This window comes from Hordeum vulgare, chromosome 2H (genome assembly GCF_904849725.1).
Source record: "Hordeum vulgare subsp. vulgare chromosome 2H, MorexV3_pseudomolecules_assembly, whole genome shotgun sequence".
Lineage (NCBI taxonomy): Eukaryota > Viridiplantae > Streptophyta > Magnoliopsida > Poales > Poaceae > Hordeum > Hordeum vulgare.
The window spans coordinates 608,026,206-608,042,938 of NC_058519.1; the positions used below are offsets into that span (position 1 = coordinate 608,026,206).

Sequence of the window (16,733 nt, forward strand, 5' to 3'; positions counted from 1 at the left end):
GAAGCATGCCGGACCGACGGGTCCGTCTTCCTCTAGGAGGGCTGACTGGGCCAGGACGATGAGACGCCGGCGGGCGTCCCACTCATCCTGGGTGGCGTGGGCGCCAGCCCCGGTGGCGAGAGGGGAGGCGCCTCGTGAGCCAGAGACATGAGTTCTTCGCGCGAGAAGAACCTCACACTCCGAATCGCCCTCGTTGCCTCTGCGACGCAAGCCCGAAGTGTGCTCGCTCTGGCGCTGAGAGCGCCGGTCTTGGCTTCCCTCGCCCCTCCGGCCGGAAAGGCGATGCGAGGAAGATCCTTCTGCATGGTGCTGGCCGCTAGGGTTGCGGCGTGCCCCCGAGTTCGGTCCCGGGGACTCCGACTGAGCCTGACCGGGGTCAAGCCGAGCGTGTTGCTGGTTGGCGGCGTCAAGGAGATCCTTGACCCGCTTCTCTTGGAAGGCACGCTCCTCGCCTTCCAGGCTTGCCATCTCTCCATGGCTGCCTGCGCCGCTCGCATGTTGGCCGTAGGAGTCTCGTAGCTGGGCAGATCACCGCCTAGAACCTCGGCGATTAACCGGCCGCGGCTGCGGACCGATCCAAGCCGGCTAGGGGCCTCGGAAATCGGACTGAGACCGTATGCGGAGCTATACTCGCGATGTGTAGCCTGCAACCGACGTTTCGCCAAAGCTACGGCAATGCCCTCCTCCAAGATACTCTTGCGAGCCTCCTCCAGCGAGGCCCGAGTGTCAGCAGGGTCGGCGGAAGTGGTGACAGGTGTCTTCAGGCCGGTGATGGCGTCCCGAAGAGTATCAGCGGTGGCCGCAGCGGGCTCGCCAGCGCCTACGGAGGCCTTGCCGGGAGTTGTGCTGGTGCCAGCGCCGATAACCATCACCTCCACGGTGTTGGAGACGGAGCAATGTGGTATGGGGTGAAGAACCCCACCGATGGCGGAGGGCCATCGAAGATGAGGACGTTACTGGGATAAACGTCATGGGCAGGCATCTTAGCGATAGAGAGCCTGCTGAAGCTGGCGCAGAGTGCCTCAACGTCGAAGTCCTCGCCGAAGTAGCGCGGGCCGTCGTTGAGACGATGGTCGCTGAAGAGAATGCTGAGGTTCTCCATAGCAGCGACGACGATGCTAGGGAGCGCCTCATCGTCAGAATCTTCGTCCGAATCCGCATGGCGGACGGGGACGTCGATCATCATGGGTGTCGCCTCATCGAAAGCGGGCTCCACGGGCATGCAAACTGATCCGGACGCGATGCATCCGGTGGTGTAGGTGCGGGCCCGGCCCAATACTCACAACATATGCCATAGGTAGGCTAAAGTCGGTGAGAACCGAAGGGACAAAGGTGGGCGCTGGGAACAAGGTTGGTACACGCATGGGACGCACTATGTACCTAGGTCCAGGGCTCTCCGTAGAGCTAATACCCCTAATCCTGCCGGAGTGTTTGATGTATAGGAACAGAGTACAATGTCGCTCCTGGAGCTGTGTTGGGAGGAGGAAGAGGGGAGCAGCCGGCTCGTCTCTACCTCTCTCTGTGTGGTTGGTGAATGTGTGGTGTTGAATGACTGGTGAATGATCGCCCCCCTTGCATGGAGGGCGACCGAGGGGTTTTATAGACGAACCCGCCGGCCTACAATATGGATAAAGGGTACAAGTGTGGGACCCGGCTGGCAGCTTCGCCGGCTGGCCAGGGGCCCACAAGGGTCTTGTCTTGTCGATGGGGGGCCCGCCGGCTGCATGGTCTCGATTGCGTGTGGGACCCGCCGGCTGGCCAATGAGGCTCTTGCGTAAGGTTGACGCTGAGCACATGTTGTACGTCAAGCGTCGCCCCACGAGATTCTTCATGGGCAGGTAATACGACCGCCTCCACTGTTCCCCACGCCGAGTGCAGTAATGGAGTGGGAGTGTGACGGTCCGACACTATGCTAGGTGATGGATCAGAGCCGGGGTAGGTCAGCGGCGTGGCCGCCGACGCTCGTACCTGCCGGGCGCCCTGATCCAGTACCTTTGCTGACGCGTAGCTACCTTTAATCGTGAGTTCTCTTCCTGACCTACGATCTGATGTGACTTGTGATCCTCGGCCGGCTTGCTTGCTTGGCCAGCCGGCTTAAGTGTGGCCGCCTCCTCCCCAGTCCGGCTGGCGGGACCAGGCCGGCTCCGAAGAGGAGGCCGCCTGGATTCTAGCCTTCTTGCTGATCAATTAGCTCCGCATAAAATGTTACTTGTTTGCATGCCCACCCTTCTTGCTGATCAATTTCAGCAACCATGGAATTCTCCATTTTCAATTCTAACATATTCACCGTAATACTTGTCGAAACGTTGCAGAGATACCTCTTGTTCTGAACCCCAAACAATACTCTCCCCAATTCTCTCCACCAAATTGCCCACGGCCTTCTCCTTCATGCTCTCTAATTCCTGGGGATCAACATCCGCAAGTTCGACATCCAACCTCACGGAGGTATCTCTATAAATGTCTTGGACACTGTCATCATCGAGCTTGGCTTTACAGGGGAAAAATTCCACTATAATTACGAATGTGGTGGCAGAACCAGAACCTCCACTGTTTTATCAATGGCGGGCAGCGGTAGTGTAAGCTACAATCACTACCAAATCGAGTTTGATAATAGTTAAAAGAGAAAAGAGGGAGGGGCGGCATTACCGATTTGAAGCACTGTCTCCTCGCTCCATCTAATTCAGCCCCGCGCTCCTATCCAATCGAGATTCTAAATCGCCAAGAAACAGGGCATGAGGCCACATATCTATCCAAAATTCTGGGGAATGGGACTAGGGTTTAGAAAATACTCACTCGCAGTAGCTCTGCCGCTGCGGAGAAATGCGCTCTACCACCGCGGAGAAGAAACTGTTGTCTCTGCCGAAGAAGATGCACATGGTGGCGTCGCTCGCCCAGTCGTGCACGGTCGCATGAGAGCCATTACAACCAACGACGTCGCATGAGAGATAATTCAACTCAATGACGTCGCATGGGAGCTAATCGCCCATAATCTCTAGCACAAGAGATATAAGAGCATGTACTGAGTGGTGTAGTACTCTTTGCCGCTGCAGAGTGAGAGTCGTTCAGAGCCATGCGATGAAGTAGTTGACGCAGAGTGCTGTTGTTCTAGAAATAACTTTCGACTAGGTGTATAAGCGGACCAATAATTTTGATGCCAACTTTCTGTACCTCGAACTCCAGCTGTGTAGGGCGTACTTCGGACGAGCTGCGCGAACGTGACAGCTGAGCAGCTGCTCTGTAAGAGCACGTCTTACAGAGGGGAGAACTCGCGCAGTGGGAGCAATTGTAGAGGTTCTCCAGAGCATTGCAGCTCACCGAGGGTCATCAGAACTCCAAATCGAAACCGCCTAGCAAGTTGTGATCTGTGGTGGCGTAGATGCAAATCAGGAGTCCTGCCTTTCCTGCCAACGTTCTAGCACAGGTCCATTTACTAGTTCCTGATGGTGAATGCTTCCTGAATTGGACAAACTGAAATGGAAATGCTATATGCTGCCAGGATCTATTTCTCTAGAAACCTGAAAAATGTTAATGCTAAAGACGTGCATGTTTGCTAAAGATAGACATTGACTGCACTTTACTATAGTAATACTCCTAATTCATCATAGATACAAAATCAACTATAAAGAAAAATATTTTTAAGGGCCTCAATGAATTAGAAGAATGTAGGAAGATTCTATGTCGTAGGAATTTTTTATTATTATGTAAGATTGAGAACTAATATATGACTTTTGTGGTCTAGTTTGCATGCAGTTTCAAAGAAAAGTAAACTAATATCATGCTAATTCTTCCCTATTTTTATAAAAACCATGCAATGCAACTGGTCCTTTAGGAATGTGTATTGTTTCTCCAATGCAACCCAACAACTTACATCACAATGCAACTGGTCCTTTAGGAATGTGTATCATTATAAAAAATATGCATTTCCTTCGAATTCGAGCCATTTTGGCCGAATTTGGACCGAATTTATTTTTTTCAAAAAACAGTTGGGATGACCTTTGGAGGGTCGACTGGGAACCCGAGCGATTTTTTTGCCGGCGCGCCCCCAGACGGCGCTATTTCACGCCCGGGGGGGGGACGGCTGGAGATGCTCTAAGACGCATGATCGTTAGGCAATGTGGCGCTTCAGCCTGTGGATGTGGATACGTGCCTACTTAACAAAATGCATGAGGGCTGTTCAGGGGGAAAAGAAGGATTGATGTAATAGTTGTTTATGATGGATCTATTATTGAGCCTCATGGGCGAGTATATATTGGGTACAAGACTTGGAGGACAAGAATCCTCTCCTAAAGATAAGGTAGGAGACGGATTACAAATCTTAGACTACCAAACACATGTACACCAAATATATCTCTAACATCCCCCCGCAGTCGTAACGGTAGCGTTGCGAACAAAAGAAGCGTCGCGGACGGTCAGACTGGAGAGAATAAAAGCCGACGGGCTAACATCCCCCTGTAGTCGGAGCGGGAGCGTCGGGGACGGTGTTGCATCATGGGCGCATGGACTATAGAGGAAGCCAATGAGTTGCTCAAGCGAGGTGATAGCCCTTTGTGTCGATGTCGAGGTAGCCGAGAGCGTAGGGTGGTGTAGCCGTGGTCGAGGTAGCCGTGCGAAGAATGTCGTGATCGATGTCGAGTCGGGGTAGCCGGTGTCGAGGAAGTCGCCTGGAGCCGCGGGCGCAAGCAGGCGCTGAGTTAGTCATGGGCGCAGTGGTGTCGAAGTAGTGATGCGCCGGGAAGAAGACGTAATTGAGATGCGTCGCGTCGAGTTTGCCAAGCCCGGGGTCACATCATGGACGAAGGCACGCATTGGTGTTGCCAGCACCACGCATGCGTAGACGGACGAAGTCGATGTTGACGATGCGTCGCTCCAGGTTTGCCAGGCCTGGGAACACACCTGGGATGAAGGCACACGGTGGTGTTGGCACCGGGCATGCAGAGATGGGGACCTGCACAGAACCTATACGCCATGTCGGGGAGGCTAACAGAGAAGGACTCGACGACGGTTGCGGCGCAAATCGGCGGGGGCCGATGTTGCCCGCAGTGGTCGGAGTAGATGAAGTGGTCGGAGTAGATGAAGTGGTCGGGGAAGACGACGACGATGCTGGCGATGAGTTGGTGCTGGACGAAGATGAAGGAGGTGGATGGGCGGTGCGGCTCGGGTGAACGAGCTGCAGCAGTGCCAAAGGAGAGCGACGGCGGTGCGTCTGGTTAGGAGCGCGACGGCGATGCTCGAATTAGGCGCGGAAGAGCTCGACATCATGACGAAGACCGGCGCGGACGATGGCGTTCCCGCGCCGAAGGAGATGGCACGGCGCATACCACATGAAGTCGACGCGCGGGCACGGCGGAGTGGACCTCGAAGGGGCGGTGTAGCAGCGCCTCGCAGGTCGGGGCAACCGCAGGGAGAACCACTGGGCGGCGGCGCTGCAGCCCGACGGGCAACGCAGCGGCGACTTGTTGCTCGATCGATGGACGGGCGCGTTGTACTCAGGACAACCTTCACAGGACTTGCGGAGGCGCATGCAACCGACTGATTAGGTCAGTCGCATGGCATGGATGGATTCGATCGCGGCGGGCGGATGATCAATCCGATCACACACGAGGTCGAGGGCGCTGCTCGGTGATGATGACGACATCGTGAACGATGAAGTGGGGTGGACGAGCAGACCAAGGCGATGGCGGCCAGCGGGGAACGGCATGCCAGAGGAGGCTGGCGATGGGCCGGGGAGCCCGAGGCAGCCGATAGGCCCAGCGCAGCCGACAAGCCGAGGGAGCCGACAGGCCCAGCGCAACCGGCAAGCCGAGGCAGCCGGCAGGCCCGGCGCAGCCGGCAAGCCGAGGCGACCAGTAGCCCAGCGCAGCGGCGAGCCCGGCAACCAGGGAGACCAAGGCAGCCGGGAGGCCCAACAGCAGGCGAGGGGCCCGACGACCGACGGGCCTAAGGCAACCGACGTTCCTGAGGAGGGCGGCGAGTGGCGACCAAGACGGAAGGTGGGTGATGCAGGCATCCTGTTCAGCGCGGGGCGGCGACGGTGGTGTAAAGTGACGTGCGGGCAGATGCACGAACGACGGCCATGACGGGCCGCCGCATCGAAGTAGAGGCCGACTGGTCGCGCCTAGGTCGGAGTAGAGGCGCGTAAGTGTCGACAACGGCGGCAGGCGACGCAACGCGATCTTAGATCGGAAAACCGAAAATGAAGAGCGCCGATCAAGAGACCGACAAATAGAGAAAATCCAGATCAAGAGATCGGGAGAAAGACTCTCTAGATACGGGGGCAGCGCGTGGTGCGGAAGCGGCTGGCGGCGGCTAGGTCTAGAAACTTGCGGCAGATACCATATTGAGCGAAAAAAGAGGGATTGGTGGAATAGTTGTTTATGATAGATGTATTATTGAGCCTCATGGGCGAGTATATATTGGATACAAGACTTGGAAGGCGAGAATCCTCTGCTAAAGATAAGGTAGGAGACGGATTACAAATCTTAGACTACCAAATACATGTACACCAAATATATATCTAACAAGGGCGTCAAGTTTCTGAAAGAGTTCATCTCCACATGGCCATCTTGTTAAGGTTACTTCGTGAAGAAAGCCGAGCATGTGCAGTCGCAAATTCTGATGGTTCCCAGTCCTAGGATGCATGTGGATTTCAACGACACTGAAATGCATTTCTAACCAAGTATAATACTTGTGTACGCTGAATATGTGGCATGCTGAAATGAACCTAGCAACAACTAAGCTCTACTCCTCGGTCGACACACAAGGGTTTCTTTACGGATTGTTGCTCTACTCTTCTCACACTTAAATAGAAACATTGTGTGCTGTAACTACCATGTGATGGATGTTTTCATGCAATTTAATACTGCCATATAATCAAATGGACATTCTTGTATTTTTGCGAGTGTCCCTCCTTCAGCGAAGTGGCTCCCCCTATTATAAATTTTGCCAATGTCAATCAAAGTTCATATATAGTGTGGTTTCTCTGGGCCAATAGCTCCTGTGCGACGTCTTTCCTGGGAATTGGAAGCAGTGCGACATCTTTCGATGAAATAGCTCTCATGCGACGGTTTACAGGGAGAAAATAGCTCATGGCCACACATGCGATAAAACCTTAGTCAACTAGTCCAATTTACGTTAAGTCATGTCTTACCTAATTTGGGTCCAAATTAATTAGCACCGCATCTCGTGAAACTGCCCGACTAGAACTGTCCGAAACTGCCCGACATCTTCAGCTCCGGCGGCGGCTACGGCGGAGGAGCCCTCTTTCTCGGTGGCGGCGGAGCCCCCTTTCGGCGGCGGCGGCGGCCATGGTGGTGAGTGAATTCGATACTCTAGTCCCAATCCCCTCCGCCTTGTAGATCTGAGCTCTCTATTTTGCTTGGTGAAATCGATAGAAGGTGAGAGGGGGCGGCACGGTGAGAGGAGCCCGTGGTCAGGTCGAGAAGGAGCCGCCAGATTCAGCTTCGAACAGGTAATGCGCCTCCCTTCCGCCCATTTGTGAGTGCGATTGAAGGCAATCTTTGCTCTGTCTCACGCTGCCCGTCCGCCTATAACAGAGGGAATGCTGCTGAAACATTTGAATTTACAATCAATTTCTTTCCATCGACGACAAAGTTAGTTGATGGTAGTATTGAGAACATCCAGAGAGACACAATTGTGAAATGGGAGGTTGATTGTGCAGAAATTGATCCCAATGAGATACAGTCGATGGAACGGAAGGCAGTGAGGAAATTGGTGGAGAAAATTGGGGAAACTGTGCTTTGGGGTCCAGAGCAAGAGGTTTCACTATTGCGGTATGATGATTTCAAAGGAGAGTATGTCAGAACTGAAGATGGTGAAGATGTTGTTGTTGAAATCGATAGGCAAGAGGGCTGGGCAAGCCTCAGGGCTGAATTTTTTGCTGAGCTCGTTGATCTGAATATTGACTCGAAGGTAGGTTATGTGCCGTCACACTTGGCTATGCAGAAGGCAGATGATGATTGGGCTTCGCAGAGGCATATCGTTCCCATTATTACGGATCTAACAGTAATAGCCGATGGGGCTAATGCACATGCAGAAGAGGGAAATGTTAATGTTGTTGATTGGAATGCAGTTGAGTTGGTGGAGCCTACTGATTTGGTCATTGCACCAATTGCTGACACTGAGATGGCCAAACTATTTGGCATTCCAGTCGATGACAGAGATGAGGAGGAGAGGGATGAAGCTAATACAAGTGATAATGATGACAGAGAATTGAGTGATGTAGATGAACAATTGATGAAAGATGCTGCAGATGATGTAGATGATGCACATGATGAAGAGCTAGTGCATGTGTATGACAAAGAAAACCCTGTCATTCGAGTGGGGAAGTTGTGGCCAAACATGGATGAGTTCAGGTTGTCTTTCAAGACTTATGCAATCAGACATCAGTTTGATGCCAAGACAGTTTGGACTGATAGAAAGAAGTTTTATGCTAAGTGCAGAGGTTTTGATGGTAGTGGTAGGAGGGCTTGCAAGTGGTACATATCTGCTAGACTGCAGCCTAATGGAAGTACTGTCAGGGTTAACCAAATCCCTAATAAACATACTTGTCTCACAAGTTCACAGAAAAAATCAAGCATGACATCACAGATTTGGGTTGCAGAAAAGATAACTCCAATTTTGGCCAAAACACCCAACACTACTGCAAAAAGACTCCAAGTAGACTTGGAAAAGTTGTACCCCATTAAACTACATTATACCACAGTGTGGAAGGCTAAACAAAGGGCAATGAAGAATTTGTATGGTGATTGGGCAAACACATTTAGGTTGCTTTTCAATTTCAAAGCAGAGGTGGAGAAAAGGTCACCTGGCAGTGTTGTCGAGATAGATACTGAGGTATCAGAGGATGGCAAGGTTTATTTCTCCAATTTTTTATGGCTTTAAAGCCTTGCATCGATGGCTTCAAAGCAGGATGTCGTCCATATTTGAGCATAGACTCATCATTTTTGACAGGCAAGTGGAATGGTCAGTTGGCAGCATGTAATGCTCTAGATGGACATAACTGGATGTTTCCAGTTGCTATTGGCTTGTTTCAGTCAGAGACAGAGGCTTCATGGACATGGTTCATGATGCAGTTAAAAAGATGCTTAGGGCCAGTGTCACCTTTGGCAATACACACCGATGCATGCAAAGGTCTAGAAAATGCAGTTAAAAATGTGTTCCCACATGCTGAGCAAAGGGAGTGCTTCGGCCATTTGTGGATGAATTTGATCAAAAATTCAGAGGAGATGAATTTGGGAGAATGTGGCCAGCAGCAAGATCTTACACTAAACAGACACATTCATATCATCTTAGTAAGGTAATGGCAACATGTGAGGAGTTTGGTACATGGTTGAACACCTACCATTCTTTATTATGGTACAAGTCAGGATTCAACACTGCCATCAAGTGTGACCATATCAACAACAATTTGGCAGAAAGTTTCAACAACAAGGTGAAGCAGCTAAAAGATTTGCCTGTGCATGACATGGTTGATCAAATCAGGATCATGCTCATGCGGCTGTGGGAATTGAGAAAAAAGATTGCTGATTGTCTGCAAGGTGATAAACTTCCAGCAGTGGTGCAACAGGTGGTCAACAGAAGCAGAGGTCTTACACATTTGTCTGTTGAAAAATCATCACTGTGGGGTGCTGAAGTTAGAGATAACAAGACTGGAAGGAGGCATGTTGTTAACACTTAATTGCATGATTGCAGTTGCCTCGAATGGCAGGCCACTGGTAAACCATGTGATCATGCCATTCTATTCTTAGCCGGCCAACCAAAGATAAATATGCATCCATATCTGCATGAGTATTATTCGGTAGCAAAATTCAGAGCTGCATATGCAACTCCAATTCCACCTCTTACAGATCAGGAACAGTGGCCAGAAGTGCCTCTTGAATATTTCATGTGTCCTCCTCTAACAAAAAGAAAGGCAGGCAGACCTAAACAGAGTAGATTCGAAGCATGGTTTGAAAAAGGTGGGAGTAGTAAGAAGGGCAAGAAGGACAAGAAAGATGCAAAGCCAAAAAGGGCTCAAAAGGGTAACAAAAACAGATGCAAAAGGTGCCAAATACTTGGGCACAGAGAGGGATCCAGACTATGCATTTTCTCTCCTCCTAATCCGAGAAAGTATGTGCTTGTTTATTTGTGTTTGTTCATATTCTGATTTTGTTTAAATTATAAATATGTGGCATGCTTTGTTGTTTTCAGGAGGAAGCTTCTAAGTCAGCCTATTGTTGTTGAACAGTGTTGGCCAACAAAAAGAGCAAGAGTGAGTGGCAGCATAAGGCAAACAAGTCAGTGGATGGAACAGTTTGGTGCTGCAAGTGACGAAACTGAAGCTGTGCACACTGTCGAAACTGTCGAAACTGAAGCTATGCACACTGTCGAAACTGAAGTTGTGCACACTGCCGAAACTGAAACTGAAGCTGTGCACACTGTCGAAACTGAAGTTGTGCACACTTTCGAAACTGAAACTGAAGCTATGCACACTGTCGAAACTGTCGAAACCGAAGCTGATATCGAGTTTCATGAGGCGATAGCATCGAGTCCAGTGAAGAAAACCAAGATGATCAGTGAACTTGTGTGTGCAGTACAACCAAAAACAAGAAATGCCAAGGCGAAGAAGGGTACACGGCGTGGTCGGAACAGATAGAACTATTGATCATTTGAAATTTATGGCATGTAATAAAATTTGTTGGGCACTATGTGCCCATGTACCCACATGTTTCCATCAAAACTTGTTTGATTATTATTGTTTTCAAACTGAATTTCAAATTTGATGAAAAATAAAAATTTCGGTTTAAATTCAAATTTGGAGTAAGTTGAACTTTTGACTCGGGTATGATGTTTCAATGCTACCACAACAACTCAAATATGGTTGTTATGTCATCATTCTGAGCTCTTTTGTTAAGTTAGAGCCATAGTCATGAAAAATGTGTGACAAACGACCTCATAAGGTAGGGTAAACGTCATCTTCTTAAAGGCATTTTCCTGTAAATGTATATAAACCATGTATATATATATATTTTTGGTTGCTATGCAACATAATAGGACTATGGGCACAAGTTTTGATTTTTTTTGATTTTTTTGAATTTTTGTGCTCATTTAAAAAATAGTCAACTTTTTCACAAAAACGTTGACCGACTCAAAATCAAAGTTTATATATTTTTGCTAAGTATGTGATGTAAAATGACAATGTGTGCTGGTTTTATATTTTTTTGATTTTTTTTGAATTAATTATGTTCAACCCTAGCTCATTTCGTCGATATCGTGAACGTGTGAATTTTGGTTTTAAACTTTGCATATAACAAGTTTCCATTTTTTTATAGCAACTCAGTTGAATAAGTACACAATGTGTGTTGGTTTTGTATTTTTTGAATTTTTTTTGAATTACTTATGCTCTACCCTAGATCATTCCATCAATAACATGAATTGTGTAAATCTTTTTCATTTAAACATGGATATAACATGAATCAATTTTTTTATAGCAACGTAGTTGCATCAGTAGACAGTGGGAGAAAGTTTCATATTTTTTTGATTTTTTTTGAATTTTTTGTGCTCAACCCTAGCCCACTGCAACCCTAAACCCAGAAAACGCCATCCTAAACCCATCCGAAACCCCACCATGTTTATAGCCGTCGATCATTGCTGAGTCAGCGGTTGGATCTGACCCCGCCATGTTTCTGATCCGCCCGTGCTCCGCGTGTGCTCATTGGCTGGTGAGCGGGGGTTTGGATCGAGGGCCCGAGTGAGGGCCTGTCCGTTGGATCTAGTCAGTTCGGTGAAGATCCGACGATTGGAAATGAATCGGTGCATGGATGTGGCGTACGCGCCTCTGACTTCGTGTGCTTCTTTGTTGCATGACACGCGTCGGTTTTTCTGCATGCATGCACGCGTCGCATCAGAGCCATTAGTAGAGCATCGAGGACCGCAGTCTGAATGGGCTCTGAATATGAGGGGGGCGTGCTCGACGCGGTGCACCGACGAAAGTCTGAACGGCGGGCGTGCTCGACGCAGTCCTCGACGCAGTGTGTGAATCGGCAACGCACCCTTTGATCCAATAGGCAAACGCAAATGGGCGGCATCCATTAATTGCTGCAACTGAATCGACGAACCGCAACCGACGCAGCCCAAAACCTGCTATTTAACCCTCCTCTGCCCCGTGCACATCTTCATCTTCCTCCTTGCCCTCCTCACATCCAATCAACCGCAAGCCCCGGCATGGAGTTCCACGGCCCGACGTTCCAAGCGCCCGGCACCAGGCCGGAAAGGATGTACCCCGCTGGGGTCGTCGTGGAGAACCAGCTCCGGGTCTAGGCCATGTCGTGCTGGCGGGGTGGACGGGAGTTCGCGGGGCTCTTCCTTTGCGCCCTCTATCGCCACCTCCCTGTGGGAACTCCGCAGATGTTCACCATCGACGAGTCTCGCATGGGAGGAACGGGCATGATCGTGCGCTTCCGCAACCCCTACGACGCGTATCACCTCCTCGGCCGTGTCTGGTTTGGCGGGTGAGAGTTCATCTGCTTCACCACCTACAACATCTTCACCGACCTCCACAGCATCTGGCCCAACGAGCACGCCATGCACACCCTCCCCTACAACCTCCCGCCGGCCGACGACGAGGAGTGAAGACGCGCACCCGTCGCCCCTCCATGCCGGGTTTATCGTAGTTTAATCTGTAATGTTAAACACTATGTTATCTGTAAGTTTATTGTAATCGCCCGTACTATTGTGCCCTACGTAGTGTTATGCCAGTTTATGTGATGCCCGTGCCCGTTTATATCGGGCCCGTTTATATCTTATCTATGTTGTGCACATCTATGTGTTTATCTGGGGCTATCTGTCAGTTTATATATTTATCAGTGACCGTGACACAGTGCACCAGGTATTGGGCTGATCCTTTCTTCTCAGCATTCATGGTTCTGTGTTTATCTTGTCACCATTCACCAGGAACTAATCTCTCGTTTGGTTGACCCAGGAGCAGCAGGCCCGGAGCAGCAAGGCAGCAATGGAGGGGGGGACAACGGAGCGCAGCCGCAGCGACCAAGGGGCTCCGGTTTGGCAGCCAGAACCTGTTCCAGCCGGGCCAGTTCCAGCCAGAATAGGCGATTCTGCAGAAAAGAAGCAGCCAGAACCTGTTCCAGCCACTGTTCCACGCATCACAGGCGTTCTCAAGCGAGTAAGCCCCAGAAAAGGAGCAGTCAGAAGACGTGCCCGACGTTCCTCACGTGTAGTTGCCCCGTGTAGTACTTGCTCTGTAGATTTTACACTTGTATCTTGCAGGCCGCTTAGGTCATGTTTGTAAATAATACAAATCAGATTAGATGTTCAACCCTGTTAAGATAAATGAACTTGGATTGTTGTATATAATCCATCGTTTTTATTTCCTATTGAAAATCATACATGACCAGTCAAATAATTTTGGGCCTGGTTATTCCTATTGAAATCAGTAGTACATTTTGTAAATTACACCTTTGGGCCTGGTTATAATCCGTCGTTTTTATTTTGGGCCCAACATCTATTCGTCAGCCCACGAATAATTTTTTTGTACTGAAACTGAACTTTCTTTGGTCTCGCACACGGCAGCCCAATTTTGTTTTTTTACTGCAAACTGAATTTGGGTGTGTACTCTGTTAACTGAAGAACAAAAAACAGAGGAAACACAACATGAAAACTGAATAATTTGTGTTCCAAACTGCTGATTCATTTAAGATACATGAACTTGTCATGGCGCACAGATCACATCATCTACACTGGACAGACCTAAATGCCCCCTCTAATGACGATGAATAGCAAGTAAAACATAAACAGAGCAATGACACAGCAATAAAAAAACACTGCCATGATATTTGCTTGCTTCTGCAAATCGATCATCTCCCTTTGATTTTTCTTTATCTTCTTCAGTTCATCGGTCAGTTCAGACTCCAAGTACCTCGCCATCGGCACAACTCTGCCCGCCCCTCTGTCCGAGCTCCCCCAATTCTCCATCTGCGGCACCCCGCCCAAATTGAGCTCCCAGGTTGCGGCCACGCTAGAATCAATGTAGCCCTCAGATTTAATCCTGTGAACATATTCATCAATCCACTCGAAATGTGTGCATTTCTTCAGGATCTGCAAACCACAAAATGAACCCTAAATCTCAAATTCGAAGAGAAAAAACAAAATATGGAGAAATCAAAGCAAACAACAGCGAAAGAACAGGCTTAGAACCGAGATCTAACCTTGCCATCCCTTCCGGCCATTGCTTTGCTCAAGCATTTCACAAACTCCCGCCCAAGATTGCCATTCTCATCCGTGTTAGTCACCAACCGTTTGAGAGGCTCTGGGCGTGGGCAGTTAGGGCACCTTGTAAGCATCACTGGACCATACTGACGCCAGTTTGATTGCGTGGCCGAGGAGGTGGACATCTGCACTAGGTCGCCGGAGACCCGAGGAAGAAGAAGAATGGGGAAAGGGGAAAGCAATGGGCGGCGACGGACGGACGGGCACGGGCGGAATCGCTTCTAGCCGCGACGAGGTAGGTCCCGCGCTTACGTGGATACGTTGTGGGTCCAACCCATAACAGCTAATGAGGATATCAGTTCAGCTTAAGGACCATGTCGCACAGGAGCTATTTACTCGTTCAAAAGTGTCGCTGCCGAGCCATTCTGTCGAACAACGTCTCATTCCATCCAATTCCCAGGAAAGACGTCGCACAGGAGCTATTGGCCCGGTTTCTCTTGGTGACCACATTTTAGAAAGCCCTTGCAATTGGGTGGGAACAATTGTAGAGTGACCCCATGAGCACACACCTCACCGAGGATTATCATTTATGAGACCTCCAAATTGAAACCACCTAGCAAGTATTAGTGAGTTGTGCTGGCATAGACATTATGTTCGATTATGCAAATCAGGAGTCCTGCCTTTCCTGCTTGTATTATAGCACATGTCCATTTACTAGTTCCTGGTAGGATGCTTTCCTGGATCACCTCCAAATTCTGAACGAACTGTTGTGCTATATGCTTGCTTATACATAGTTACGTTTTAGGGATTCTCTAGAAGCCAGAGAGGTGTTGCGGCAGTCCGTTGGATACCATAGGACGTGGAAGTTTTTGTTTTTACATTATAAACATTGATTGCAGTTTCTTGTAGTGTACATAGATGCAAAAATCACAAACTCAATATAGAAAATTAGCTGCAGTCGTCTTGATAGTTGATTACATAATTATTTAGGTGTGTCCAAGAAGAAAAGAAGTTGCGAACAACATTTACATGTTCGATAGGAAATATGCAACTTTTTGACACGAATGACACCAATATAAGATATTAATTTCATGGGACAACATATGAGGCACGTTTGCCATCCTTACACTTCTAGTATAACATGCATATACTATTTTATAAAGAGCTTAATGAGATTATCACACTTTCAAACTACACAACAACAATAAGACTGAGTATTGCACAATGCTTTTTCAAGTGCTCCTCCACTTATTTAGCCATATATAACTGCCGATGCAGATATAGAGCAACCGACTCCTAGATGCTCATGGGTAGTACATCCGATCACGAGCAGTTGTTGGGCATGGTGAGACCGCACTTGCCAGGCAGAGCCATGGCGCGCTTTGCGTCGATGTGGTACATTCTCAGCCATATGCCGGCGATGCCTTTGTAGCGGCAAATGCATGATAGATTGGCCTTCCCAAGCGCAGCACAACACTCAGCCGATGGATTCTCTGTCGGGTTATTCACTGCCGCCGCAGGCTGGCAAAGCTTGAATTCATCATTCGACATGCCGCAGACGCCATGAACACCCTCTAATGCGGCGAGGGACACCACCATGACAAGCAACAGTGTTGCAGCCAATGCATGTGACTTAGCCATGGCTGTTTGTACTATTATTTCGTACCTAGTGGATTGCTAGTGAAGATTTTGGTCTTAGCTAGGCTTTACTTTGGGAATGTCGTGTGAGATGAATGTTTGGTGTATGGCTCTATTTATAGGGGCAGTCGTATTGTTCGTGGAGTGTGTATTATGCATCAAGCAAGAACTTAAGCGCCCCAAGTGCTGCCCACATGTAGAAGCACTATCTTCCTATCATGAAAGAAATCTGCACTTGAACCCACTGTGAACGATAACGACTACCACAGTTGGCAACAAAGAAATGTAACGAAGTGAATCTACTGATTTCTTTTGAAAGATTACTGTAAAAATCTCTATAATATTAATGTAACATCAGGAGTACACCGCAAAACTATCATAGAAAACAATTCTTCGATTTGCCCAGCTAAAAGCTTTTTGCATGCCTTTCAAAAAAGTAAACTTTGTAAAAGAAAGATGGCTCATGATAACACTTGAGAATTCAATTGTTTACCTGACCGATCGATTAAGACATCCACTAAAATGTCTATGGTATATGTTCTGCTGCTAAATTATAGGAATGACTTCATCAGTGCTAGGCAAGTGTTTTGCCCCCAACCATGTGTTCACAGATATTTTGTGTTCGAAAAGAGGATGATGTGCGAAAATCCATTTATGAGCCCGGGCTCATATGTACCCGTGCTAAATACAAAAATCAAAACAAATACTAAAAAAATTAAAAAATTCCATTTCTTTGGGTGGTAGAAATTTGACGCGTGAGGTCCGCTTCAATATTTATATCATTTGAAGAGCAGCTCTCGGTAAAAAAACAAATTCAAGGTCTCTAAAAGGGTTTACTCATGCACTATTTTGACTTGATTTGTCTTTTTTTA

General features: G+C 48.6%; 1 protein-coding gene across 1 annotated transcript; it reads right to left on the bottom strand.

The window, feature by feature from the left end:
- Positions 1–15,275: 15,275 nt before the first annotated feature.
- On the bottom strand, positions 15,276–15,943 carry LOC123430769 (putative lipid-transfer protein DIR1). Its single transcript, XM_045114607.1, has one exon. The coding sequence runs from the start codon at positions 15,862–15,864 to the stop codon at positions 15,547–15,549; it is 318 nt and encodes a 105-aa protein (XP_044970542.1). The 5' UTR covers positions 15,865–15,943; the 3' UTR covers positions 15,276–15,546.
- Between the last annotated feature and the right edge of the window lie 790 nt (positions 15,944–16,733).